The 18,698-nt window shown below is 36.5% G+C and overlaps 1 protein-coding gene across 1 annotated transcript in view; it reads right to left on the bottom strand.

The window, feature by feature from the left end:
* CHIP (carboxyl terminus of HSC70-interacting protein) overlaps positions 1–8,420 on the bottom strand; it is a 53,783-nt gene extending 45,363 nt beyond the window's left edge. Inside the window, exons 1-3 of the mRNA XM_089823300.1 lie at positions 8,159–8,420; positions 8,018–8,085; positions 7,854–7,917 (exon numbers count right to left, since the gene is read on the bottom strand). Coding sequence (XP_089679426.1) covers positions 7,854–7,917; positions 8,018–8,085; positions 8,159–8,272 — 246 coding nt within the window. The 5' untranslated portion in view covers positions 8,273–8,420. The remainder of the gene's footprint in view (positions 1–7,853; positions 7,918–8,017; positions 8,086–8,158) is intronic.
* Between the last annotated feature and the right edge of the window lie 10,278 nt (positions 8,421–18,698).

The following is an 18,698-nucleotide window of genomic DNA, read 5'->3' as shown; positions in this document are numbered from 1 at the left end:
TAATCATCTAGATATCCCAATTTTCACTATCTTTTCAAGCATAAGGTGAGGTTTTTAAGACTAATGTAGTTAAATGATATAAAGATTACAAAATCTTCCTAAATGATTGCAAAGAAATTATGAAGCGTCAATAGCTCATAGTGAATTATCATTATCCCTTTTTGAAACAGTTGCCAAATGGTAGTTTTACCAGTTCTTTAATCAAAAAACCCTAGCCAATGTTACCTTACATTTTAAATTTCTCTAATCTCAAGAACATATTTGACCTTAAACATAGGAATTATTATCTCAATCCAGTAATCTATCCCAAGCGAGGTACTATATCTTACAATCATGAGTTGCCACCATAAATGCTTATCTTACTCATGACCAAAGGCATTATCATCTAGAGTAAAGCAGAGTTCATATTTGCCTATATACTACTAATTGGCTTCCATCATTGCAAATTTGTGAGAGTGTTAGCTAAAACCTGTAAGATGGATACAGACATAGTGCTCTTCCATGAAAGTAAACATTGAACAATGGCCTTTGTAAGGTAGACTAAACTTGAATGTTGGAACCCTAACCTGAATGACCTTTATGACCTAACTAGGCAGGAAGTGGAGAGGGTGTTAGGTGAAAGGCATTTTAACTATACTAATACTTGGTGAGCCAACAGTGACATAGTAGGTTCCTTAATTGCCTGTCTTTTTTGTGCTAAGCTAAACAAGTGATATTTTGGGACTGTGTCAAATCATATTTGAGAGAACCTGGCTTAAGAGCTTGAACAATGCAATCTTCAATGTGAACAAAAGGGAGAAAATCCCTTATCCAGAGGAATATATGGACACACCTATAGGGAGTCTGGAAAATGCTAAAACCATTAGGCGCCCAATCCTGGTTATTAGGGACCCCCTTGCCTTTGACACTTGTTGGTCGGATATGGAAAAGAACGTCAATTTTCTAATGAGATGGTTCGGAATCATTCAAAGAAGAAAAATCAGAATGGCTGGATACTTACTTTCGATCCTATGGATATATTATACCCCCTTCCTTGGCCTTGGAAAATCTGGACCAGATGAAGTTTATTCTGCCAAAATTGGTTAAGTTCAGCAGGCTAAAGAAGATGGCAGCCCAGGATGATGCTAAAGGCAAAACTAAAATATGAGTTGGGCCACATTCCGAGGATTCAGATGATGAAATTACTGTCAGTCACCAACTGTGACAGTGCTCTCTATCACTTGGTTTCTGGTTATATGGCTAAATTACAGCTTTCACTATAGCAATTAAAGCATTAGCCTAGGAGCTTTTGTCTCTGTAGTGCTAGCTAGCGTGGATCATTTTCTCTAATAGGATCCATTATAATAACTTCTCCCCTATAAACTGGTTATTATTAATCTATGAACAGCTTTGGAATGTAATGCAAATATATGATTGATATAAGTTTGTATAGTTATTATGTTTGTGTTTCCTCTCTCCCTCTCAAAAACCTAGTTTTATGAATATCTCTACAACAACATTGTCGGTATCTTCTTTAATTGTTAATGTTGTAACTGCAGTCAGATTGAATTGACCTAGAGATAATCCTTCTATGATTATTGGTTAATCATCAATTAGACAAAACATCATCATCATATATATATAGTTTGATTAATGATTAATTTTATAAATTACCATAGAGACATGTCACTTCTACACATATTTATGTAACATTCAAATCTGCATTGGATCACACAGAAAAAAGGTAGTGTTATTACATTTGCAGAGATCATTCCCTCAACAATATAAGGTAAGAACTAAGAGCGCATATAAAAAATCCTCCTTGTAATAAGTTTTGAATGCTCAAATTCTCTTAGATTTCAGCGACTTGATTACACAGTTCAGGGAGTATAAATGTTATCTTCTCTTTAAATTTGGTCTGCTCAAATTGGATCACATTTGCTAAGAAAACTTTAATAGGGCCTTTATTTTCATTCTTATCCAAGCTTTGATTCGTGGAGGAGTTAATTCTGTTAAAGCTCCAGCATCACTTTATAACCACAATCAACGGTTGCATTATTTAATGTGTTTTCTATAGGATGAAGGATGTTTTGATTAATACTTGTTTCACTTTCCCTAGAGACCATAATAACCTAAGACTAGTTTCCTCCTTCATTTTGTAGTTATCTTTGTTAACCTGTAGGTCATTGTTTGCTAGTCTCTTTCACCCTTTGAGTGTCATCTTTCATTTGTAGATTGTCTCTGGTCTTTCCCTCCCTCGATATCTCCCCCTCACCCCGGCAGCAGCCTGCTTTTCTCTCTATGCCATTTTGGTTTTTGTTCCCCAGTTTTCTCTTTTCCCTGGTTTTTCCCTCCTTTCAGATCTGGGTGGCATGAGCGGTTTGTCCAGTGTTTTAGGTGTGATACAGCTCTCTTTCTCCTTTTGTCTCTGTTTTGTTGTTGACCTTCTTTGTTTCTTGTTGTTTTCTTCAACCCTTATCATCTTTTTTAGTCTTCCTTAGGTGTGTCGGATCTTGGTGTCCTTCCTCCAGCCTCCTTTGCTCATTTTTGTGCTTCTGTTTTCCTTGTCATGCTCTTATTTAAGTTCTTTTTTGGTTTTTCTTTCAGTCTTTGGTGTTTCAGCCTCCTATTATTTTGCAGATCTGGATCAATTGTACTTATGCCATTTCCATCCTTCTTACTCTCTTTACGTAGGATTGTACCTTATTCTGTTTGATAATGCAAGGCTTTTGTGGCATAGTAGACTACTTCACCATTTAATACTGACTGTTGACTTCAATAGTAATGATACATTTAGCATTATCATTCATGTTTTTAAGTGAAAAGACCCTTATGAGTGTATAAGAACATTCCTAACATTGCAGCTAAGATCAGATACTGAGTCTTTGATTATCAACTGGCCTATTCAATAAGTTTTCTATCCGCATTCCTCCAACCTGCTCTTTGGCACATTACCATTGATAGTAGTCTAACATCACTATGACCCACTTAATGTTTTACCATCCACAACTATATCATCCTGGTAAATCAAATTTCTTAAAGTCGGCCTAATGCCTGGTCAATCAAATTAACCAGGCCAATTTAATAAAGGAAAGAGGAGAACTACCAAGAAAAATGATTGGCTAAGAAATAATTTACTCTCGTAAATTTATCAGAAACACATTTCATTATTGTTTATTCACTTTCTCAGAGCATTAGAACTAGCAATGCTCTTAGCCAGATGGAAGAATACTGTGATAAAGAAAATCAGCATCAAAGTAGAGTGAAGCAGTAAAACACTCTGAAAACCAAAGCAGATTCCACCATAAGAGATGAAGTACCTTCTCAAAGTTCTTGCAAACCAGGGGCATTCTTTGTAATCCAGTTTTATCCATAGAATTGTACTAGTATAAGGGAATGTATGCATTCCAAAACCTCTTTTGTGAAATTAAGAGGCAAACCTACAAAGTACTAATGAGATAAAATTTATAAATACGTAAGGGAAGGTATGTCTTGTTAGAGTGGGGTTGCCGTTGCACCAAAAGACTGATTTGTCAATGCTTGACACAACCACTCAACTTATAGTACACAGGAGGAGGTTAAGCCCTACTCATGAATCCCAAGGGGAGCACGGAACTAATTTCCAACAATCTCCCCCTCAGCGTTACCCAAGGGCCTGAGTCTTCGAACTTGTGACCAAGCTCTAATACCACTTGTTAGAGTGGGGTTGTCGTTGCACCAAAAGACCGATCTGTCAATGCCCAATACAACCACTCAACTTATACTACACAAGAGGCGGTTAAGCCCTTGTCACGAATCTCAAGGGGAGCACTAAGCAAATTTCCAACATCTCTTTCCAAAGTCCTCTCTCATAAATAGAGACAATTGTAATTATAAACAAACAGGATGCTTGCATCCTAAGCTAGAATGGGGGTTTTCTTCCCCGTTCTTTCCCCCCAGTGCTTGCACTTTGAATGGGGGAAAAAAAAAGATTGTAAATGTTTAAAATTAATAAAATATTGGCAATACCCTACTATCGATCAAAAAAATTCTTCAATCTCCGTATATTATCCATTTCTTCTTGAAATACTATTTTGTTCCTTCTTCAACATAGATTTACCAGTATTTTTTGTTCTCAGTGATGAATTTATTTGCAGAAGATATTTATTGATATTCAACTTCTGTCTCTGCATATGTATTTATCCTTTCCATGACACAATTGTCAACAGAAAAGATAACAAGTCCTGCAAAATTGTACAGTGAGAAAATCTGGTGAATTGGCACAGCAGCAGCTACAGGCCTCAAAAACTATCAGTTGGCAACATTTGCTGCTCTATATCTCGGTCTGGGTTGGATCTTCAAAAGTATACATAACAGTGGTTTTGGGGCCATGGGAAGTGATACATGTAGCTCTTGGAATACTCCGTTGCCAGTCAATCCTCTTAGGGAAGCAGTATCAAGGACCCAATGGGAATGAGATGGCTCAACTTACTATGGGGTTTCGCCAAAATCCTGGTCTCCAAATTTTAGGAAGACAAGAAGGCAGTTTTTGTTTGATGGGTAGAACTGCGAGGATGTTGAGGCCTCTGACTTGATTAAGCCCTCGGAATCTTACAATGATGATTTTATAATTCATTGGAGACGTGGAGCTTCTGATGCCACCAAAAAAAACATCTTTATTGGGAAGCAACAATTTTTCAGAATTGAAGCCAACAAAAAACCACAGACTATTCAAAACGCTTTGGGTTTGTTCAGAGCAGACTGATGATGAAAACTATCCATGTTATCAGAAGATATGAGATAGAATTCACTCTACCTTTTCTGAATGGGGCTTGAACAGTTGCTCAGCATCCTAAAACCTAGTCCAAATGGATAAATAATAAATATCAAATTGGAATGCCCTACTTCTGAAAAAATGATTCCATCTCATGTTCATCCAACCCTACGTTCCTCATGCAGGTGCACTAGTTCTTACACAATCATATTTTTTCAAACTTTCAAAAATTCCGATTCATTGTTCCTTTGGTAATTTTGTAAGAAAAGAAAAGAAAAAAACCAAAGTCCCCATGTAGCATTGCGCCAGCCTTGTGAATATAATCCTAAACGTCAACAGCAGTTGTGCAACCCAGTGCAATCACAACAAAATGTTTAATCTCTGAGAAAATGTGCTGCTACTCTTCAATTGCTCTCTTAGCTCTGTTCGGTCTTTAATTCTGCATGTTTTCAAATATTTGAAAAAAGAAAAAAAGTAGAGAAAAAATGGGAGGGATAAAAGGAATTCAAATTTAATAGGGTTTCAAATAGTATAGAACAATATAAGGATTGAAAAAATGCTGCAAATAAATGTTTGCGGTTGATTTATTTGTTGTCAGTAAAAACATTTTCTACCATGAAATGGAGAATCAAAAAATTCAACAAATAAGTTTTAGTAAGACTTATTTTGCTGTGAATGGATTTTCCCAAACACTTTGATACTAATATCAGACCAGGGAATGGACCGTGAAAATGAAATAAAAAGGGAAAAGTGAAACCTGTTTCTCATTTACTTAATACATATCTATCAACATGAAATGACTACTCAGCTTTTAATGTATGTGTGCTAAGTTGCCTATTCGGGTGCTGATACAGATGCGGACACGAGAATCGAGTGCATGGATGTGTGAAAAAAAAATTTGGAGGGATGTGGATTTGTTTGACTATGTTAAAATATATATTATAAATAGATGTTCCCTATTAAATATTATATACATGATACATATTATTTGATATTTATATTATAAAATAACAATTGTTAGTCAAATGACAAATAAGATCAATCCCCAAGATGAATGACCAAACACAAGAATATATTATCAATATACATTCTATATTACAGTGTAGTCTATATTTAACACTTTTATAAGGAATTTCAAGTTCAATCATCATTCATCTTGGGTGATTTTTAAATTTTCTTGTTAACACTTTTGTATGGAATGCAACCAAGTAATAGGTCCCTCTTAAAGAAAAATCTAAGTCATATTCACAGCCAGGTCCCCGACTCCCCACATAAAGCCAATGTCAGTCTGCTACTATCATCTTAATCTACATCATTCCTCTTGGAAGGAACCTCTTGATGTCCAACCACAAAGCTTTAAGAATGCATACTTAAGAGGAGCCTTCATGAAGAAGTTAATGAGCTGCATCATGGATGAAACATGCTTAAAATCCACAGCACTACAGTGAAACCATTACTTTTAAATGGCACTCTAGCTAAAACTATGTGTGATCATGGTGTTGCTTAGGAAAACCAGTCTATGAAAGAAAAGTTTGAAGACACATGAGCTGACATATTTGATTGAACTAAGATTCAAAACGTACATTGAAATGATATTCGGTTTGTCAAACAGTTGATAGTACACTTGAAATTAATAACAGAGGAGATGATTGGAAACAATTAAACTATCTTCTATTCAATATAATATCATCATTTATAAAGATTTCAAATGTGTAGTATTAATAGTTTGCATGTAACTTATGCATCATGTGTACCTCCCCAGCAGATCCGCCTTTGGAGGCATCGGCATCCACCTCTGACCCTAGACTGAGGGCATTGGTGACTAAGTATCTATGTGAAAATTATACAAAATATTATTATTGCATTTATTGTCTGCACTTAAGATTATGTGCAATAGTGTTATATCTTCTTAGTTGTCTCAGAGGATACAATCAACATTACTTTTGTAAGAAATGATGGGTGTTTACCTCTATTTGTTATATCTATTTCCTAAATCTTCTACATATCAAATTTGAAGTGATCCATACAGAAAACACCCAGTGACATGTGCCTAAGAGAGCAATGAATCTCAAAGCACTGCAAGAGTAAATTGTCCAAGCTGAAGAACACAATATAACCAGAAATGGAGGTTAGTTAGAACAGCCCTTTTGACGAGGCATTCTTCAGTGTAACAAGGAGGGGTTTTTGGGATCCTAGATTTGCAAGGTAGATGTAAGTCAAACTTTTGAGAACAATGCTAGTTACTTCCAAGAATAGTTTGCTGTCATATTCATTTAAGGGGAGTCTATTTCATGACAATTTGGTTTTATAGACAATCTAAAGAGATCCTGACTTCTGTTATCCAACTTACTGCAATTTTATTACCCTGTAGTTTAAAAGATGTTATTACTAATTACCTTTTTGAGTTTGATCCCTCCCGATGATATTGGAGTAACCTATGTTTTCATATATATTATTCCTGGAGTGAATGGATTAAGGAGGCATTCAAAGCTACATCAGAAGATGGAAATCCATGGCAGGAAAAATTGAACGATACATATGAGCTAAAGTGATATGTGCCCTTGTTACAAAACGCAAGTATGATTCACTAACAAGAACATTCTCGCTAGGCTGTGACCTAGAAATCGCTTATTTCACAAATGAATATTCCTGAGAAAACTTGAATTGAAAAATATTAATATACTAATACTTTGGATCAAACCTTGTTATCCGTCATCAGAATAGAGCAATAGATTAGGATTATAGCGTCAAAATCTCACAGCAATAACTTCAATACAATCACACAAGGTATATCTGTTTTTTCAATAACGAGATTGCAAAGACCTAATTAAACTAAAATTTCGTGTGGTATTGGGTAATTAGGCATCCGAATTAGTGCCAAGCTTTTACAATTTTAAAATTAGTGGATTTTAAATGCAAGCCACAGATAGAAATAGTGGTTTCTATTGGGCTCATAAATTTTGAATTCCCTGTTGTCAAAGTAAGTAAATGTCACTGTTCGCTGCAGATGTAGGGTTTGCGGAAAACAGTATCAGTAGATACAAAAGATTCGTATTTTGGAGGGTTGACAATGTTATATCTTCAAATAAATAATATGCGCAATGGCAACATTTATTCTGACCTTAACAGAACTAGCGTCGAGCTCTAGAGCTTTTCTGCAATCAGCTTCCACTTTCTCCCAATCACTGTTGTTGAAAACAAAAATTACAGGCTCCAATGCTAGTGAATAAAACAATACAAAGGAAAAAGTAAAAGATTGATTAAAAAAATGGATGCGATACTTACTCGCGTTTCCTATGACAAAGTGCTCTGTTTGTCCAATAAGCGGGCACATTTGGGCACAGAGTTATCGCCTACCAAAAAGAAAAGATGCACAGATTAGCTTATTTAACAATTAAATTAGTACATTAAAGAGGGGAAAGTTACCTGTGTATAGGCTTCAATTGCTGCTCCTAAACGGTCCTTCTTAAAATAAGAATTGCCTTCTTGCTTCAATAATTCCGCTTGTTTCACAACATTGACATTCCATCCAGGAGCCATTACAATTATTATTTGTGCTATTAGAGATTTCCTTGCCGGAATGATTTTGGAATGCGTTCCAATCAGAGCATCCCTGCCAATGCATTGGCCGCCATGAAAACCAGATCAATGTCGTAATTATTTTACATATGCGCTCCCTCTGGAAACTAATATTACTGTATTTTTTATTTTATTTTATTAGGTAGACTTGATCATCTAAAGTAGCTATTCAAGGTTTCGTTTCCATGTGCAGAAATAACCGACGACTTCGTCCAATTTGGCCAGTTTAGCCCCCGGTAAACAAAATTTCTTCTTATTTAAACTCCGAGTTTTTCCTTTTTGTATTTTTATTTCAGAAAACGGTGGAATTTTCTTGATTTTGAATTTTAGTGAATGACATAATTTTTAATTGTTCAGTATGATAATTTAATAATATTGTTATTTATTTTAAACAATTTTAATAAGTCTCAAATAAATATATTTTTAATTTTAAAAAACTGAATTTTAAATTGTTGTTTTAATTTTAAATTTATTTTAGTTTATTTTTTCCTTGATAAAAGGCTGAAGTCCTATATTTATACAAATGAATAAATAAGATTACAAAGTCTCCATTCAAGCGGGCACTAATAGGAAAGAACGAAGGAAGAAAACCTCCAGTCTTTTCAAGGACCTTGGTACTATTTTGGACAAAATTAAAAAGGGCATACCCTAGTTAGATTTTAGATGAATTTAAAAGAATCAAATTACAGATGCCCTTGTTTTAATTGGGGTCTTAGGAAGGCATTCTTCTATCCCTACTAACCAGGTGGGGTTGAAAATGTTATAACAGAGACGTAGAATTTCCCATTGACCAATGCCATCCCTAAACAACCAAGCTATGGAGGACCCTACAACATCGCTATTGGTATGCCACAAAAAACTATAATCAAAAAACCTTTCCCCAAGGGCTCTACTAATGGCCACCCTAGTCATGTCATCAACACGATTAAGAATCTTGTTCCAATGCTTAGACTTAATTGAACCCATGAAAGCCATGGTTCTTGCCTCAGTCGCATGAAACAAAGTGATGGTTAACTCCATGATGTTAACTAAAAAATCAACACGCTTAAATGTTGATTTAGTGAATGAATAGGGTTCCTTAAATAGACCAATAAAAGCATTCATACTACGATGAGGACATGATGATTCTAGAAGGAGATCATGTGAAGCACCTCGAGACTACAAACATTACTAATTCATGATGGCACTGAAGAAAGGACAGCAAGTTAAATAATTATTGGGGCATCCTTACTATATTACATTAAATTCTTAACTCAACATATAATAATACGAGGGACACAAAGTTAAATGAAGTTAAAGCAAACTAGCGGAAATCTAAGCTAAATGTAGAGGGAAAAACTAAGAGTTGGATACCATAATGGTAATATCTTCACCATCTACACCCTTGTTGGCCAAATGGTTTACTATTTTATTTCTCTCTCAATAAAGATGAAAAAATCTTGTTTCTTCAAATTTATCTATGCTATTTAAAATTGTCTCTAATTTCAAATTAATGAGATCCAATTCGGTGTCACCATTTTTGTAAGAGCATTGATAATGATTTGAGAGCCCCCTTCTATGATAATTTTCTTAATTCCTAATTTTAAACTCTAAAAGAGTTCCTCCTAAAGTGCTTCTAATTTTGCTATATTATTTGTTGCTATCCCAATAGGTTTATCTCTCATGGGTAACCAATCTCTTGTTTCTAAGCTAATGATACAACCTATCCCTAATACTCCTAGATTTCCTCTTGATGCTCCATTGAAGTTTAGTTTTTTCCATCAATTTGGAGGTAGAACCCATCTACAATCCCTTCTAGCTTGAGAGTTTTTCTTGGGAAAAATTAAAGGTGGATTAGTTAAATTTGTCCAATTCTTTTTCATATTGGCATCCCAATTTAAAAAGGATCCCTCTTCTCTAGAAACTTTTCTTAAATGACTATTCATAACTTTTGTTATACATGTTTCTACATTTCATCATAGAGTTCCATAGCTTAGATCCTTCGGGTGGATTACAAACTCTAAATACTAATGAAGGGTTAGAGTAGTTTAAGTATTTATGATACACGATCTTGGCCCATTTACTATTTCTTTCTTGGTACATTCTCCAAACTAATTTTGCACCTAATGTTTCATTCCGCCAGTTTAGGTTCTTGATTCCCAACCTTCCCATTTCTTTGGGTTTACATATATTATCCCACTTAATGAGTGTCATTTTCTTTTTCTCTTCCAATCCTTTCCAAAAAAAAAACTAAATTTTCCTTCCAATTTTTTATTCACACTTTTGGGTAAAGGTAGACATGACAATTGGTATGTTGGGATATTTGAGAGAGTTGATTTGATTTTCAGGGTTCTTCTTGCCTTGGTCAACCATCTCCCTTTCCAATTTTCCATTATCTTATATATTGTTTCTAAAATTTTATTCCAGGTCTTGGTACTTTTAATGTGTTTTTCTAAATATATCCCTAGGTACTTACATGGGAATACACCTTTTCTAAATCCCATTTCTCTGCTTATATCTTCCTCAAACTCTTGTTTTGCATTGATGAAGAATATCTCTGATTTTTCTACCTTTACTTTTTGTCCGGATGCTTCAGTATATTTAAGAATGATCCATTTGAAGTTCTATGCTTCTATTAGTGTACTCACCCCTAGTAGGATAGTGTCTATTAGAAATGCTTTATAATAACTAAGAGGGGGGGGGGGGGGGGGGGGGGGTGTCGAGGGGTGAATCAATTATTCAAGGTCCAAATGTCCTACTCAAACTTTTCACTAAGTATAGTGAGCCCATTCAACTATTCATTCATCCAAGCTTTAACTTTTCTAACCAGCAAGTTACTATAAATCAACATGCAAGCATAACACATAAGAAATCAACACATAACATAGTGATTTACGTGGACACCCAATTTGGGAAAAACTACCAGTAACATGCTACTCAATTCTCACTCTTTTGAAGTGATGCCCTGTGAAAGGCCTGCCCTGTTAAAGGCTTACAACACACTGTCAAATGTGATCTTGTTAGAGGATTTAACCACTCTATTAGAAGTGGGCTTGGTTAAAGGACTTTAGAACATTCACTTGGAATGCCACCTTGTTAAAGGATTTACAAATGGCTGTTAGGCCAACCTAAGTCCATAGGATTTTCATGTCTAATAAAATTGCTAGAGAGTATTAGAAATAAACTTTGACTTGACTACAACATACAACTTATCTTGCAGATCTCATATCACTTCTCAGCTCATACCCTTGCCGGGCCTTTCATCACTGCAACTCTGACAGCTTGCCCTCCTTTCAAGCTTAGTCTCCTTGAGTCTCCATGCTCAATGTACCAATGCAATCATCTCTTCATGACCACTCGTAGAAGTAGAGCCTCTATGTTCTTCCTTCTCCTAGATGTCACTATCTACTTCGCAATTTGGCACTTTAGCAGCAACAATATCAGTAGCATTAACTTCTTGGTCTATGACTTCCTTAAATAGAAGTCTTGGAGTCCTTTTCCTACTTGATTCTTTCATCCTTTAATTTCAATTTGCATGGATTAGGTAGGATTCATTGCATCTAACTCATATTTTGTTTCCTCTAGAAACTTCTTGAATAATCCTTTAAAATTCACCCAAAAATGGTTTTCATAGAATTTTATGCCACCAACTCATCATCCTTATCTTCCAACTCGTTCACAAAATTCAAGACAACCACTTTGTTGGCTCAGATTTAGTGAATCTTCATCATTTAAAATAATGCAACAACTCAACACGATTGAAATACTGGTGCTTGGCACATATTGCATTACTTGACATCAACTGTGTTTTTCCTGATGCTCGACACTTGAAGATTACTCAGCACCAACTAAGATTTTCTGATGTTCGACACCTAATCTTCACTCGGCCCCTAAAGATCACTCGACGCACACTAGAATTTACCATTACTCGACTCCTACTAAGATTTTGCTCAGCTTCAACTAACTTGCTTGGCACCCACTAATGATCTTAGTTTAAGCTTTGCATTCCACCTTGTTACAACTTCTTCCTCCAATGTTTCTAAGTGTGACCAACCTCTATATCTTTGAGTATGCTATCAATACATCATTTAACCATTGTCTTAGCTTATCCTTGCACTTCATTACAACATCATAACTCAACCTTTCCCTTAGGTGCTCTTGTTACATCTTATTGATCAAATCCTCTTCATTAATTAACTAAGTGATAGTACTTGGATCTTATAAGCAAATGTCATTCCTACAAATAGCAGGTTTGACATCAATGACAAAACAATGATTGAAAACAACAATCTTCTTTCTTTGCAACAATCTCCCTCTTTGATCTTCAACAATGAGCTTTTCAATCAGATTTCCAACAAGTGTCATCTGTGAATTGCTAATGTGTGACATTCAGGATATTTTCTACTATCATCACTCCTTGCATTTTCCTATCTGATTATGCTTTACTTATTGCTCTACCAAATGTCTCTTCCATAATAATAAATGGAAAGGGTGAAATAGGATCACCTTGTCTAATCCTCAAGAGATGTCAAAAAAACCTTCTAGATTACCATTGATCAACAATGAGATATTTGGAGTTGATATACATATGAGAGAATCTAAAGGATTCTAATATTTTACAGAGGAACAACCAATCTACCATGTCATAAGCATTTTGAATGTCTAGTTTCATGAACATACATGCTTCTTTGTTGGTTTTATCTAAGTGTATGGTTTCCTGAATGATTGTAATGACATCTAAAATAGATCTACCAGGAACAAAATTGGTTTGTTCTTCTAAAATGAGTTGTAATACCTACCTCTAGTTGACTTTTCTGATTGTATTATTGGATTCTTTTAGGTTAGTTTTTTTACTATATTTTATGACTATCGGTGCTTGGTTACAGGATTTGATTAGATACTCAGTTGACTATATGTGATGAGTTTCTAGTTATTTAATGTGTTTATAATAATTTTGATGATGATATAGGTATGTTCAGTTAGTGATTTCAGTTATCTCATGATGGTTAGATAGATGGATTTATTATATGCAGTTTCTATGGTTACTTACCCCATACTTGCATGTGTATGGTGTACGTATACATTTTCTTTATGTTTGACGTTCTTGATGTGGTTGAGGGAGGGAGTCATAGTCACCTGCTAGTCGAGATCTACATGATGTGTCACTCCCCGCCATTACCTATTTAGCTTAGAATATATGTGTTTTTACATTCGTAGATTTTATGCAAATTGTAGGTACCGAGTATCGACTTCCCTAAATTGCCAGGATGAGCGTACTCTATCATAGTATTTCATTGGTATAAGTGGGGAGATAACTCTTAAGGGGGGGTGGGGGTGAATCAATTATTCAAGGTCCAAATGTCCTACTCAAACTTTTCACTAAGTATAGTGAGCCCATTCAACTATTCATTCATCCAAGCTTTAACTTTTCTAACCAGCAAGTTACTGTAAATCAATAAGCAAGCATAACACATAAGAAATTAACACATAACACAGTGATTTATGTGGAAACCTAACTTGGGAAAAACCACCAGTAATATGCTACTCAATTCTCACTCTTCTGAAGTGATGCCCTATGAAAGACCTGCCATGTTAAAGTCTTACAACACACTGTCAAATGTGAGCTTGTTAGAGGATTTAACCACCTTGTTAGAAGCAGGCCTGGTTAAAGGACTTTAAAACATTCACTTGGAATGCCACCCTGTTAAAGTATTTACAAATGGCTGTTAGGCCAACCTAAGTCCATAGGATTTTCATGTCTAATACAATTACTAGAAAGTATTAGAAATAAACTTTGGCCTGACTACAACATACAACTTATCTTGCAGATCTCAGATCACTTCTCAGCTCACACCCTTGCCTGGCCTTTCATCACTACAACTTTGTCTTCATGACCACTCGTAGAAGAAAAACCTTTGTGGTCTTCCTTATCCTAGATGTCACTTCCTTGACACCCTTCCATCTACTTCACAATTTGGCACTTTAGCAGCAACATTCGATTCTTGGTCTATGACTTCCTTAAAATAGAAGTCTTGGAGTCCTTTTCCCACTTGATTCTTTCATCCTTTAATTTCAATTTGCATGGATTAGGTAGGATTCATTGCATATAACTCATATTTTGTTTCCTCTAGAAACTTCTTGAATAATCCTTTAGAATTCACCCAAAAATGGTTTTCATAGAATTCTATGCCACTAGCTCATCATCCTTATCTTCCAACTCGTTCACAAAATTCAAGACAACCACTTTGTTAGCTCAGATTTGGTTAATCTTCATCATTTAAAATAATGCAACAACTTAGCACTATTGAAATACTGGTGCTCGACACATACTGTGTTACTCGGCATCAACTGTGTTTTTCTTGATGCTCAGCACTTGAAGATTACTTGGCACCAACTAAGATTTTCTGATGCTCGACACCTAATCTTCACTCAACACTTGAAGATCACTCGGTGAACACTAGAATTTACTATTACTTGAATCCTACTAAGATTTTTCTCGGCTTCAACTAACTTTCTTGGCACCCACTAATGATCTTAGTTTAAGCTTTGCATTCCACCTTGTTACAACTTCTTCCTCCAATGTTTCTAAGTGTGACCAACCTCTATATCTTTGAGTATGCTATCAATACATCATTTAATCGTTGTCTTAGCTGATCCTTGCACTTCATTACAACATCATAACTCAACCTTTCCCTTAGGTGCTCTTGTTACATCTTGTTGATCAAATCCTCTTCATCAATTAACTAAGTGATAGTACTTGGATCTTATAAGAAAATGTCATTCCTACAAATAGTAGGTTTGACATCAATGAAAAAACAATGATTGAAAACAACAATCTTCTTTCTTTGCAACAATCTCCCTCTTTGATCTTCAACAATGAGCTTTTCAATCAGATTTCCAACAAGTGTCATTTGTGAATTGCTAATGTGCGACATTCAGGATATTTTCTGCTATCATCACTCCTTGCATTTTCCTATTTGATTGTGCTTTACTTATTGCTCTACTAAATGTCTCTTCCATAATAATAAATAGAAAGGGTGAAATAGGATCACCTTGTCTAATCCTCAAGAGATGTCAAAAAAACCTTCTAGATTACCATTGATCAACAATGAGATATTTGGAGTTGATATACATATGAGAGAATCTAAAGGATTCTAATATTTTACAGAGGAACCGCCAATCTACCATGTCATAAGCTTTTTGAATGTCTAGTTTCATGAACATGCATGCTTCTTTGTTGGTTTTAGCTAAGTGTATGGTTTTCTGAATGATTGTAATGCCATCTAAAATAGATCTACCAGGAACAAAACTGGTTTGTTCTTCTGAAATGAGCTGTAATACCTACCTCTAGTTGACTTTTCTAATTGTATTACGGGATTCTTTTAGGTTAGTTTTTTTACTATATTTTATGATTATTGATGCTTGGTTATGGGATTTGATTAGATACTCAATTGATTATATGTGATGAGTTTCTAGTTATTTAATGTGTTTATAATAATTTTGATGATGATATAGGTATGTTCAGTTAGTGATTTCAATTATCTCATGATGGTTAGATAGATGGATTTATTATATGCAGTTTCTATGGTTACTTACCCCATACTTGCATGTGTATGGTGTACGTATACGTTTTCTTTATGTTTGATGTTCCTGATGTGGTTGAGGGAGGGAGTCATAGTCACCTGCTAGTCGGGATCTACATGATGTGTCACTCCCCACCATTACCTATTTAGCTTAGAATATATGTGTTTGTACATTCGTAGATTTTATGCAAATTGTAGGTACCGAGTATCGACTTCCCTGAATTGCCAGGATGAGCATACTCTATCATAGTATTTCATTGGTATAAGTGGGGAGATAACTCTTAAGTCTGCATCCTATCCTTAAACCATTTATCCTAAAAAGTAGGACAATAATCTGAGTTGTCTACCTTCTGAATTCGTCAAGTGATGGGGTAAGTGCACCAAGTTGTGGTGCCAAAAGGGGGGTATAAGTGGACACCTTTTTCCTGAAATCTGCAAATTTTGAACTTCAACAAGAATTTGAAGATAGTTCCGCTCAAAATTTTAAGATATGATAAAAACAAAAGTCGCAATCCTTTGAATCTAGTTTCTAAACTACTAATTTTTTTTCAAAATGGTTTAGTTTTAGGTCCTCAAAAAAGGGGGCCACAAAAAGTGGTACTATTTATTCCAAAAAAACATAACATAGTACAAAGTGTGACCCCCCTAAAATTTTAACTTTTTTTTTGAAATTCTTTAATCGCTCTGGTCAAAAGTTACTTAACACTATGTAGTTTATCCCAAATTTTTTGGGTAATTTTATAATGTGTATTTTTTTTTAATGAATTTTTTAACTAGACACATTCCAAAAATGTGAAATATTTGTGTGCTCCGCCTAGAAATAATTGAAAACTAATCTAAAATCAAAACTTATTTTTTTTTAAAGTGTGTAGAATGGAGTCTAGTTTCTAAAAAACTAAGTTGTTGCAAAATTCGATGAATGAGCTAAAATCTATAGCCCAATTAGTACATGGTGGTTTTTGACAAAAAATGAACATACATTCAAAAGAAATTATAGATGAAAGCCTTGAAATAGTTCAAATTAAAAATAAATTATATGGTTAGATAGCTAACACGGAGACCTATAATGCTATGTAACCTGATCTTATCAATATCCAACCATGAGGAATCTTGAAGGGGAGCACACAAGAAAAATCAATCATTTTTGGTATGTTTGCTGGAAAACACGTCTCAGACCTATTTATAAACTCCAAACCTTTGGGTTGGATCTCCAAGGAAAAACCAAGCCTTAGGCTTGGGTTTAATGCAAAGCTTTCAATAGCGTGCACGCGCTATTAGAAGCATTGAATTCTCAGTAGCGCGTGCGTGCTATAGGGCGAACACCCTATTGAGGCCTAAATTGCAAACCAAGACCAAAAGAGAGCTGGGTGGGGGGGGGGGCAGGGGAATGGCTATGTGTGTGTGAGAGAGAGACAAAGAGATAGAGAGAGTAGACAATGGGAGACAAAGTGGGAGAGGAAGAGTGAGAGAGAGGAGGATGGGAGTGCATGTGTGTGAAAGAGAGAGAGTATGGAATGGAAGAGGGGGAAGACAGAGCAGCTCGAGAGAGAGTAGGGGATGGAAGAGAGAGTAGGCAATGGGAGAGGGAGAGAGAGCGGGGATAGAAATGTGTGTAAGAGAGAAAGAGAGAGAGAGAGTAGGGGATAGGAGAGAGTGTGAAAATGTAAGAGAGAGTAGGGGGTAGCAGAGACAGAGTATAGAGAGGGGGAGAGAGAGAGAGAGAGAGAGAGTGGGCAGTGGGAGAGGGAGTGGGAGAGGGAGAGCGAGTGATAGAAAAAGTAGGAGATGGGAGAGGAGAGAGGGGGGATGGGAGTGTGTGTGTGTGAAAGAGAGAGAGTAGGGAATGAGAGAGGGGAGAGAAAGATAGAGAGAGTAGGCAATGTCAGAGGGATGGGAGAGAGAGGGAGAGAGTGAGAGTGAGAAAGAGAGAGAGAGATAGTAGGCGGTGGGAGAGGGAGTGGGAGGGAGAGAGAGGTGGAATGGAAGTGTGTAAGAGAGATAGAGCAGGGGATGGGAGAGAGTAGGCAGTGGGAGAGGGACTGCGAGAGAGAGAGGGAGGGAATGGGAATGTGTATTTATTTATAAGAGAGAAAAAGTAGGGGATGGGAGAGAGTGTGAGAGTTTGAGAGAGAGTAGGAGGTGGTAGAGAGAGCTCGTATGGGATGGGGGCAAGAGAGAGAGAGTAGGGGATGGGAGAGAGTGTGAGAGTTTGAGAGAGAGTAGGAAGTGGCAGAGAGAGCTCATATGGGATGGGGGCGAGAGAGAGAGAGTAGGGGATGGGAGAGAGTAGGGGATGGAAGAGAGAGAGTGAGAGTAGGGGATGGGAGAGAGAAAGTAGAGAGGGAGAGAGAGTACTTGAGAGAGAGAGAGATAGTAGGCAGTGCAAGAGGGAGTGGGAGAGGGAGAGAGAGGGGGATGGGAGTGTGTGTGACAAATCTAGAGAGTAGGGGATGGGAGAGGAGAGAGGGGGGATGGGAGTGTGTGTGTGAGAGAGATAGAGTAGGGGATGGGAGAGAGTGTGAGAGCGTGAGAGAGAGTAGGTGGTGGCAGAGAGAGCTCATACCGGATGGGAGAGAGAGAGAGAGAGTGAGATTAGGGGATGGGAGAGTGTGAGAGAGAGTAGGGGATGGGAGAGAGAGAGTGAGAGTAAGGGATGGGAGAGAGAGAGAATAGAGAGGAAGAGAGAGAACTTGAGAAAGAGAGATAGTAGGTGGTAGGAGAGGGAGTGGGAGAGGGAGTAGGAGAGGGAGAGGGAGAGAGATAGGGGGGATGGGAGTGTGCGTGACAGATGTAGAGAGTAGGGGATGGGAGAGAAGAAGAGTGGG

The sequence above is a fragment of the Cupressus sempervirens genome, chromosome 3 (genome assembly GCF_028749045.1).
Source record: "Cupressus sempervirens isolate cs-2001-9-10 chromosome 3, ASM2874904v1, whole genome shotgun sequence".
Taxonomy (NCBI): domain Eukaryota; kingdom Viridiplantae; phylum Streptophyta; class Pinopsida; order Cupressales; family Cupressaceae; genus Cupressus; species Cupressus sempervirens.
The sequence above is the reverse complement of the archived record's forward strand: the minus strand, read 5'-3'. Positions and strand labels throughout refer to the sequence as shown.